We start from the raw sequence: 10,732 nt of genomic DNA on the forward strand, positions 1-10,732 counted from the left end.
CCCGCCGCTGCGCCCGGCCGCAGCTCGGCCACCACAGCGCCCACGCCAGCGCCACCAGCGCCACGGCCGGCGCCCGCATGGTGCTGCCCGGACGCCTGGGCCCCGCTGCTCGCCGCGCTGCCGCTCCACGCGAGTCACGGGGCGCCGGGCGCTGGGGTGAATCGCGGCGATTTCGGCATTCCCTCCGCCGTCCCGGGCTTTTATCGCCGGCGCCGGCTGCTGCCCTTGCAGAGAGGGGGAAAAAAAAAAAAAAAGAAAAACAGAGGACAAAAATCTGCTTAAAAACAATTCTTGTATCTTTTTTCTGTGCTCCGAGCCCGCTGCGGGGAGATCAAGTTTCACACGTGATGCTGCCGCGGGTCTCGCACGCTCGCAGGCTCGGCCCCGTCCGTCCGTCCGYCYGTCCGCCCGTCCCGCCCCGGGGCCGCCCGGCACCTCGGCCCCGCGGGGAGCCGCGCGCTCCCTTCCGCCCGCCCGCCGCTTCCCACCATCCCGCCCTGATGGGCCCCAGCTGTGACCCGCTGCTTGGGCGCCCGCACATCCCAGAGCAGAATTCCCACCCCGCATCCCGGCTATTTATAATGCCAGGGCAAGCTGCAGTGGGGATTTAGTGGCCCTGGCTGCCATCCGTGGGGAGCAGCAATGGGATAGGGATGGGTCTGTCCCGGTGGAGCAGCCTGGGGTGGAGGGAGCCCTCCCGGCTCCCCTGGGTGCCAGTTCCCAGGGGTGCCGCGGGTGCCGCTCCGGGTGCACGCAGTCAGGGGCATCCCGCTCCATTGCAAACCCTGCGGCACGCTCCGTGTCCCATCCGCACCGCGGGAACAGCAGCCCCGGCTCATTCGGGCCTCGCGACCCTYTGCAAGGGGCTCCCGCAGCCACCCCGGCCCTCAGACACAGCACCCGGAGCCAACACCTTCAGGTGATGGAGATCCTGCTTGGAATCCGACGTCTTTCCCATGGGAGCAGGAAAAACAACTGGGCAGTGGGTGCAGGACACGGAGCAGGGATTGGCCCGAGGGAACTGCGGGGGGAGGACGTGGACATTCCCCCGGGCCGCGCAGGGAAACGGGGATGCCGGAGGGTTTGATGTATTTATTGGACGGTAAACAAGCGGGCGAGCGGCCTCCGCGGCGGCTCGCTGCTGACACCCAGCGTCGCCCGGCGAGGATCCGCGCAGAGCCCCCGCGGGGCAGGAATCCCAGCCGATGGGGGCAGGAATTCCGCATCCATGCGGATCTTCCCAGGGGGACACCCACGGGTGCCGCGGGCAGGGACCCTCYGTTCTGCTGCGCTCGCGGCCCGGGGCTGCGCCGGCCCCGCCGGCTCCTCCCGCTTTGTCGGCAGCACCAGGATCCGGGCGGGATCCCGYGGGGCTGCAACGGGGAGCACCCGGAGCAGAGCCGGGGAGCACCCAGGCGCCCGCACCCATGGGTGGCCCCTGGTTCGGGATGCTGGAGGGGGGCCGGGCGGGCAGGGGGAGCGGGAGGAACCAAAGCAGCGGGAGAGGCCCCSGCGCCGGCCCCGGGGCTCCCTCCGGCCGCTGCAAATTGGCTCTTTCAGAGAAGGAAATGTTTTACAGGCCGTAAATCGTSGCCGGGGAAGGGGGAGGCGGCGGCCGGTTGTGCAACTCGCTGCGCACGGAGCGGGGACGACCCGGCGGGCCGGGCCGGGCCGAGGAGCCGCCGTGTCCGCCCGCTCCCCGTGCCGCTAGGTGCCCGGCGCCGCCTCTGTCCTCTGCTTCTTCTGCCTCCTCCTGCCTTTGCTTTTGGGCTCAGCTTTGTCTGCAAGAGAGGGAARGGGGAGGCCGGAGCCCTGGGGCTCGCTGCGCTGCACAGGCTGCTCGCTGCGTCTGTGAGCCCCCCGTCCTGCCCCCTCGGCCATGCCCGGCGCTGGCACCGCTGCCCGGCACCAGGGCCAGGAGCGCAGTGGCCTGAGAGCACCCGGGATCCGGGCACCCTTTTGGAAGCGGGACACCCTCAGGATGCACCCAGCCTCGCTGCACCCACTCCTGCTGCCAGCACCCGGCGCGTCTCCCCCCCGCGTGTCCGGCTGCCCCGGCGGATCCATGCGGATCGGGGCCCACCCTGGGAGCCCCCCGGGACCGTGACGCGACGCCGGAGCGGGACACGCAGCGAGGGGGCTGGCGCGGGCGCCGCATCCCGCGGCCGGGGCGGCCGCTCCGCCAGCCGCCGCCGGGCGCTCCGGGGCTGCCGCCTGCTTCCCAGACGGCCGCCACCCACGCAGGGCCGGGCACGGCACGCACGCCGCAGACACGGCAGGCAGATTTATGGCGTCGCGAGCGGCTCGGCGCGCCGGCCGAGCGCAGCCGCTTCCCGCTGCCCCGGCGGCCACGCGGATGCGACGGCGCGAGCTGCAGTCCCGGTGCGAGCTGCAGCCCTGGTGTGAACTGCAGCCCCGGTGCGAGCTGCAGCCCCAGTGCGAGCTGCAGCCCTGGTATGAGCTGCAGCCCTGGTACGAGCTGCAATCCTAGCGCAAGATGCAGCCCCGGTGCGAGCTGCAGCCCCGGTGCGAGCTGCAGCCCCGGTGTGAGCTGCAGCCCCAGGGTGAACTGCAGCCCCGGTGCGAGCTGCAGCCCCGGTGCAAGATGCAGCCCCGGTGCGAGCTGCAGCCCCAGTGTGAGCTGCAGCCCCGGGGTGAACTGCAGCCCTGGCATGAGCTGCAAACCCGGCACGAGTTGCAGCCTTGGTGCAAGCTGCAGCCCCGTCATGAGCTGCAGCCCCAGCACAAGCTCCATTCTCAGCACAAGCTCCAGCCCCGGCAGCACCGTCCCACGGCTCCCCCATGCCCAGGGCTGCCCGGGTGAGGCCACCAGCCTCTGGCATCCAGACATTGACACCAGCCAGGGGCCAGGAGCGAGCAGAAGGAACGTTGCAGGTTCCTCCCGTGATCCCTTTTTCCAGGCCCATCACCCTCGTCCCGCTGTCCCATTGGCACCGCTGGGCCTGGCACTGCAGGAGGCCCCAGGCCTCCATGGCTCCGTCTGGGAGGGATCCTGCTTGGGGTGACTTGAGGTGACCCAGGGACATCCCTGGCTGGTGCCCCCTGCCCCTTCCTGCGCTTGGGGAACACGGAGCTTTTGCGCCTCTTTCCTCTTGGGAAAAGCTCTGGGTTTGCAGCACGCAGAGCTGTGGGGGGCAGCAGGGCACTGGGGCCACCCGCATCCCCGTGTCCCCGCATCCCTGTGTCCCTGCATCCCTGTATCCCGGTGTCCCCGCATCCCTGTGTCCCTGCATCCCTGTATCCCGGTGTCCCCGCATCCCTGTGTCCCCGCATCCCTGTGTCCCCGCATCCCTGTATCCCGGTGTCCCCGCATCCCTGTGTCCCCGCATCCCTGTATCCCGGTGTCCCTGTATCCCGGTGTCCCCGTGGCGCGCTCACCTCCCGGGCAGCGCTTCCTGGCGCGGCGCGGCCTCGTCTCCTGCAGCTCGGGGCACCCGTCGGCCGCGTCCCCGGTGGCACCCGGCCCCGGGCGGCCCCGGCCCCGCTGGCGCCCGCGGCTCTCGCCGCTGCAGCCGCCCCAGGGCCCYGGCTCGCAGGGCTCTGCGGACAGGGGCTCCGTGAGGCCGCAGCGGCCCTGGCGCACGGCGGGGTTGGGATGGGGTCAGCGCTTACCTTGGCACTCGCGGGTGCCGGGSCGGGCGGCGGTGCCGGGCGGGCACTGCCGCAAGCACTGGCCCTTGTGCAGGTAAAACTTCTCCTTGCATCGCATGCAGAAGTCTCTGCTGAAGCAGCTCTCACAGCTGGGCGAGCGGCACTCTGCGGGCAGGAGCCCAGTGAGCGGGGCATCCCGGGAAGGTGGCACCGGGGACGGGCACCCCAAGCCCTGCGCGGCCCCGCTGCTCCGGCTGCTCCCGCGGCCGGGATGCGGCTCCGGAGCCGCCACGTACTGGTGCATCTGTTGAGCTCGAGGCCGCGCACGCCGAAGTAGCCGGGTGGGCAGGTGTGCACGCAGACGCCGTGCTGGCGGATGCCGTCCCGCCGGATGAGCAGGAAGAGGCGCTGGTGGCAGGTGACGCAGCCGTTGTCCTCGGAGCACAGCACGCAGCCCGTGCAGTTCTGCGCCGCGCCGGCGCTCGCTGCGGGACGGGAGCGCTGCCGTGGGCGGCAGAGCCCGGGGCTCCGCGCCACCCGGCCCTCCGCATCCCCGGCCTGAGCTGCCCCGCTCCCGTGGGATGCAGGGTATGGAATACAGGAATAAGCAGGGCGATGATGTGAGGAGTGTGTCAATGGTGTGTCAATGGTGCAGGGAGCGCACCGAGGAGGGAAGGAGCACCCAAAGGATGCTAGSAGCATGCCGTGGATGGAGGGAGTGCACCTAGGATGCAGGGTGTGCATGGAGGACACCAGGCATGTGCCATGGATGGAGGGATGCACGAAGGTGACAGGGAAGGTGCCTTCACCCTGGGCACTGGCCACGGCTCTGCCCTCCAAGAGCAGCTTGGAGGTGACCGGCAGGAGCAGGATCATTTGGATGCTTAAAAAAACTGCTGGGAAGAGACGTTTGCAAAGGGAGTGGATGGTGCAGCCAGGGCAGGGAGGACGAGCGGAGCAGCCGCTCGTGCTGGTGCCAGCGCTGGGTGTCACTGCCCAGGCGGGCTCAGGGGCCTCGGCCCGGCCAGGGGCTGGCRGGGGGGCAGGCTCTGGGCGCCCGCTCACGACGCACCCGCATCCACTAGGTTGTGGCTGCCATTATGCATTTACCGGGTTTAGGAGCGTCCTTCCCTCCCCAAACGCTTCGGAGTGATTCCTGGGAGCCGGGGGTGGCGGGGGCAGGATGCCGGGGTGGCGCGTGGGGACACCGCACCAGGGAGCAGCAGAGCCCGACGGCACCACGGTGGGTGCTTGGCCACATTGGACCTGTGGCCACGGCACCTTCCCACAGGTCCCCTGAGCTCCCGCRCGGCCCCTCTGCGCGTTTGCACCGACTGAGGCACCGCGAGAGGCTCCCCTCGGAGCCCTTTTCCCGGGAATGCTCATCCCCATCCGGGCATGGTGAGGTTACAGAACGGGGATGATCCCCATGCACGGCTGAGCACCAGCACCCGCGATCCGCTCCAATGGGGTGACACGAGCCCTGCTGGGGTGGCCCCCGTGGCAGGGAGCGCTGCAGAGGTGACACGAGCAGAGCCGTGCTCGGCTGGCGCTCGCGGGGCAGAGCCCCGGGCGCTGCAGGCCGTGGGGCCGGGCCGAGGAGCTGCCCCACGTGGAGCTGCCGGCTGCGGCACACGGAGGTGCCCGGTGCACGCGGCGGGACGGCCCCGGGTCCRGCCGTGGATCCTGGCCACAGGACAGCCCTGGAGGAGCCATGAAGCTCAAAGCGTCTCCTTCCCGTGGCAGGAATTGCGGGGCAGCACCCAGCGGTGCCACGAGCAGCTGTGGGCATCCGTGTGCTCTCCTTCCCATGCATGCAGCACATGGAAACGCTGCGGGAGCAGCGCGCTCTGCACCAGCCCGACTGCGCCCTGCTCCCGCGGCGCTGCTGCCGGGGCTCCACGCACCGTCCCAACCCGAGCGCGGGGACAAGGGACACAGCCAGGCAGGTGAGGCTTGCGAGGGGACGCGCCGGGCGCCGCTCGCCTCCTACCTTGCTTCTTCCACGGGCTCTGCGGGAGCATCTCCACGGAGCGGAGCAGTAGCAGCAGCACGAGGGTTATCCACCGCATCTGTGCAGGCGGGCGCGGGCCGGGCAGCKGCACGGCGGGCTCAGCGCATCGCGCCCGCGGGGTCAGCCCAGCGCTGCGCCCATCGCGCCCGGGAAGCGCCGGCTGCTCCGCCGACTTCTGCCTGTCGAGCAGACGCCAGTGCTGTGCGCTCCTTTAAAAATAATAAAAATAATAATAATAGCAACCAAGTCCTGCTGCGGCGACAAAGCGGCTGGCGAGCAGACGGGCGGCAGGTCCCCGTGCGGAGCGGGAGAGCCGCGCCGGGAAGCGCCCCGGCGGCCGCCGCTGCCCGACTGCGCCGCTGCCATCCCGGCGCCGGGGTCCCCGCGGAGCCCCCTGCGATTTGGGGGGGAGGAGCCTGGCGGTCCCGCCCGCCCCGCCGGCCGGCCCCCGCAGCGCCCGCGGCTGCAGCCGTCCCGGGCCGCTCCCGATGCCGGGCTGTGGGACGCGGTGTGGGGGGCGTGGGGAGGGGACGGGTTTGGCGGGTCCCTCGTGGGACCYGTCTGGGATTGCTGCCCGCAGCCCCGTCGGTGCCACCCGGGTGGCCGCGGTGACAAGGCCAGGGGGGCCGCCAGCATCACCCCGCTCTGCAGCCCTTGCATCTGCAGAGCGGCAGGGACGTGCGGAGCAGAGCGCGTGACGGCGGCTTCCCCGGGGAGCCCCRTGTGGCTGCCCAGAAGTGGCGACTCCAAGCGCCGGCTCTGAGCCAGGAGCAGAGCCTTGCGAGAAGCCTGGTGCCCACATGGCACACGTGAACCGTGCCACACATCTGCATGTGCAGGTTGTGCCACACTGGTGCACGTGGTGCATGCAAACTGTGCCATGCTGGTGCATGCGGCATGTGCAAACTGTGCTGCACTGGTGCATGTGGTGCATGCAAACCATGCCATGCTGGTGCATGTGCAAACTGTGCCACGCTGGTGCATGCAGCATATGCAAACCATGCTACACTGGTGCATGCAAACCATGCCACGCTGGTGCAWGTGCAAACTGTGCCATGTTGGTGCACACAGTGTGTGTAAACCATGCCACGCTCCTGTCTGCAGCACGTGCAAACCATGCCATGCACCTATGCATGAGCAGCACCTGGCTCAAGGCTGCTTTCCACAAACAAAAAAGCGCCCATGAAGGTGCCCGTGCCCCTGCAGGCCACGCTGAGAAAGCATCAGGCACCCAGGGATTCCCGCAGGCCCCTCAGGGTTACCCCAAAATTGTGACCTTGGCAGAGGGAACTGGGGCATTAACAAGTCAGGGGGGATTCTGCAAGTTTTACACCCTTTCTGCCAGAGCATTGAGGGGTTTYGGGGGCTTCTTGCGGGTTTTTCAGCCATGCCCATTCAGAAGCACCCACGTCCACGCGYGCCAGGCGGAGGTGACAACAGCTCTGCACTCGCTGGTGCTGTTTGTACCGGACCGGCGCCGGTCTGGCGCTGCCAACGGGGCCGGGAGCCGCTCGGGGCGCCCTGCCAGGGCAGCAGCGCGGCGGCCGCGCCAGCTCCCGGGAATGAAATGTTCCTCCTCGCTGCTCCAAAGCGCGCAGGAGAAAGTGGCCGGATCATTTGGCAAGTCCGCAGGAGGCTTCGCCGCTCCGTCCCGCGTGCCGTCAGCGGCGGCGCGGCCCCGGGCTGCTTCTCGCCCAGGCGAGAAAGCGACAATGAAAGGTTTTGGTTGAAAAATAAAGGGCAGGAGCGGGAAGCCGAGGGGAGGGGAAGGCGGGAGGCTCTGGTCGCGGTTCGGCCCGGCCGCACGCGGCAGCCCGAGGCCACCGGAGCCCGAATGTGGGTTTGATCAGGGCGGGCTGGAGCGGAGGGTGCTGGATAAGGATGAGAAATATTTGGCATTCCTCTCCCATCATAACAAGCGCAGATGCTTGGACGGTGGCAGCGCTCTTCCCACAGGAATGGGGATCCGCAGCCGCTGCCGGAGCCAGCTCGGCACAGACCGCTTGCCTGGGGCTTGCGAAAGAGCGGCAGCGCCGCAGGGCCGGAGCAGCCCCGAGGGGGCTGCCCTGCTCCCGCCGGCCGCCCCTGCGTCACCAAAGTCGCACCGGGGTCCGGGCAGGCCGTCCCTGGCTGCACCAGGGGCCCCAGCGCTCAGATGTGCTGGAAATCTCCTGGAAAAGGCCCAAGTGCAGCTTAGGGAGCGTGCCGAGCACTGCTCCTGCGCTGGTGCATCGGGAACAGGCAGCCTTGCAAAAGCCACAGCGGGAGCATTACAGGAACAGGGGATGCAGGGCCTTCCTCACCCCATCCTCACCCTCCTCGCCGACCACCTGGAGCACAGACGCAGCCGGCGCCACCGGGATTCCCGCTGCGGCTCTGCCAAAACGGCAGCAGCTCCGAGGAGCGGAGCGGGTGCCGAGGGGCCGCCGGGGAGCGGGMCGCCAGCGAGGCCTCGGTGGCCAAAACGAATTCCTCGCCCTCGCCAGCGGCTTCCCGATGTTTATTTTATCTCTCCGCTTCGCCCTCGCGGGCGGGATGTATTAGATGGCTCCGCTTTGCAGGGTGGAAATAATTGAAACAAGACTCCCGCTTCCCGGCCGCAGTTTGCCACGACTCCAGCCCGGAGCAGCCAGTGCAGGGGACTGGAGCTGCTGCTCGGCACCGTGTCTGGCGCTGGCACCGCGGCCACCCGGCACCGGGGCTGGCGGTGCCAGGGGGCTCTTGGCATCCCACAGGTGCAGCATYGCATGGAGGCACCGCTGGATGCAGCTCCGCATCCCTGCGGCGGTGCCGAGCACCCTCYCCATGCAAACGGGCGCCCCAATGCACCCGCTCACGGGGCACCCGGCATGCGGCCTGGCCAGCAACCAAAACCAGGGGCGCCAACGTGACGGTGACACCCTGTGCAGCCCCCAGCATGGAGACACTTCCTACCTTCCCACTGCATCCAGAGGTCCCCCATGCATCCCTAGAGCCCCTCTGCCCCAGGGCACCCCTACAACCTCACAGGGCTTTCCCCCTCTAGCAGCACCAGGAGGGTCCCGGGCTTTATTAACTCCGAAGCGAAAACGAGGTGATAATTGCACATAGGCGGCTCCTTTGGGGAAATTGTTGCCACCTGGTGAAGGTTGTGCCGGCCCTGCTGACGTCGGGGACGTGCGTAAACCCACGGGAAGTTTGGAATATGCTGCAAAAAACAGAAAGTGGAAAGAGCAGAAATTGCAAAAGATTGCAAAGATTTTAGTTAAAAAGTTGCAAGCTTTAGTTAAAAAAAAAAAAAAAAGAAAAAGAAAGCAAAGAGCAATGATGAAAAATTATTCCCCTCTCTTTTTATTTTTTTCAGCCCTTTGTTTATGCCGCTCCGCAAAGCAGTTTTCAGGAGCGGGCCTCGAAGCYGGGTTTCTGGGGGTTTGCGCGGCCGCGGGAGCGAGCGAGCACCGGCTCTGCCTCATGGAAAGAATTCCTCGGCCGGGAATTCGAGCGAAAGAAAGATTAAACGAAGGGGGAATGTATTCTGCGAAACTGAGAAGGGACCTTTCCAAAGCGCCCGTGTTGGCAGCGCGGGGATCCAGGGGCCCTTGTGCTTCCAGGGAATTGGGGCTATTCCCAGCCGCTGGTTTTGGGGCAAAACACACGAATATTGGTGCAAGGGATGCCCGGAGGTCACTCTGTGTTTCTGTAATGTCATTTTGCTCATTGGGTCCCCCAGGGAGGCCGCGCRCCCAAGCAGAGGCATGGGAGCAGCGGTCCCCGCGTTCCTCCGGGAGCGGGATGCCGGTTCCCAGGGTGTCCCTGCGTGGAGCCGGGAGCAGGGCCCTGCTGGACACCGGCAGCTCGGGGCCCTGCCGCCCAAATCCACCCTCGGGGTGCAGGTCCTGGCTGCAACCGTCACAAACCCCCAAACCGGCCCCGGCCGTTTCCCAGCGGGAATTGCCGCCCAGACGGAGCAGGGAATTCCTGTGGAGCCGGAGAGCAGGGCAGGCAGCCTCCRGAGCTGGCATCTCGCAGGGCACGGGGCCTGGGACGTCCCTGCTCACATTTGGGGCAGTTTGGGGTTTTTGCAGGGGCTCCCGACAGCCTCCCAGGGCTGCAGACTGAAGCAAACGCGCCAGGAGACCGCGGCAACCACAAGCGAGTAAACAGGATTTGATGTGAAATTTTAATATATTCTTTACAGCAAGCGAAAAAAAGAAAGAAAAAAGAAAGAAAGAGGACAAGAACTCSTATTTCCTGTGTGTGCGGGAGGAATTTGCCAGGGGGAGAGGGCAGAGCCGGGCTGGGGCTGCGTGTCCGTGTGCCGCGGTGCCGCCGTGTGCCGGCCGGGATGCCCGCGGAGCCGGGCACGAGGCGGCGGGAGCGGCCTGGGCCGGGAGGAGCCGCTCCAGAACGTGTCGGGAGGCAGGGAAAGGCGGCCAAGGCTTTGCCAGGAATTCCAGAGTGTTCTCGGGGCGGCCCTGCTTTTCCGCAGGCAAGTGGTGCGAGAGCCACGATGAGCTCCGCTCCCCTGGTGTCCCTGTGTCCCATGTCCCATGTTTTGTGTCCCATGTCCTGTTTCTCATGTCCTATGTCTCATGTCCCGTGTCCCGTGTCCCGTGTCCCACATTCCCATGTTCTGTGTCCCACGTCCCGTGTCCCATGTCCCATGTCCCATGTCCCATGTCCCACATTCCCATGTTCTGTGTCCCACGTCCCGTGTCCCATGTCCCGTGTCCCATGTCCCACATTCCCATGTTCTGTGTCCCACGTCCCGTGTCCCGTGTCCCGTGTCCCATGTCCCACATTCCCATGTCCTGTGTCCCACGTCCCGTGTCCGGTGTCCCACGTCTCGGCAGTGCTGCCGCTGCCAGCCACATTCCCGGGAGGCCGGGCTCTTCCCGCGCCACTCAGGCACCCCAGGGTGTCTTTCCCAGCCGCTCCGCATGCCTGTCCTCCCACCGCCTCCCAAGATCCGGATCTCTCYGTGCTCATCCTCCGAGCTGCTCCTCTTCCTCCGGAGCAAGAGGGAGGGCTGGGATCTCCCGTCCCCCTGGGCGGCAGCCCGCGCTGTCCCCGCGTCCCCGCGCGCTGCGGTCCGGCCCGTGCGGCTCCGGGCAGCCGGCGGGCCGG

The 10,732-nt window shown here is 67.5% G+C and overlaps 1 protein-coding gene across 1 annotated transcript; it reads right to left on the reverse strand.

The window, feature by feature from the left end:
* Nucleotides 1-1,707: 1,707 nt before the first annotated feature.
* On the reverse strand, nt 1,708-5,684 carry RSPO4 (R-spondin 4). The gene is made up of 5 exons (XM_026041905.1): nt 5,606-5,684; nt 3,909-4,097; nt 3,634-3,777; nt 3,400-3,561; nt 1,708-1,781 (listed from the first exon to the last, which is right to left on the reverse strand). Exons 1-5 carry the CDS (start codon nt 5,682-5,684, stop codon nt 1,708-1,710), a joined length of 648 nt encoding a protein of 215 aa, XP_025897690.1.
* Between the last annotated feature and the right edge of the window lie 5,048 nt (nt 5,685-10,732).

This window comes from Nothoprocta perdicaria, unplaced genomic scaffold, assembly GCF_003342845.1.
Source record: "Nothoprocta perdicaria isolate Ctin4 unplaced genomic scaffold, notPer1 scaffold_3, whole genome shotgun sequence".
Lineage (NCBI taxonomy): Eukaryota > Metazoa > Chordata > Aves > Tinamiformes > Tinamidae > Nothoprocta > Nothoprocta perdicaria.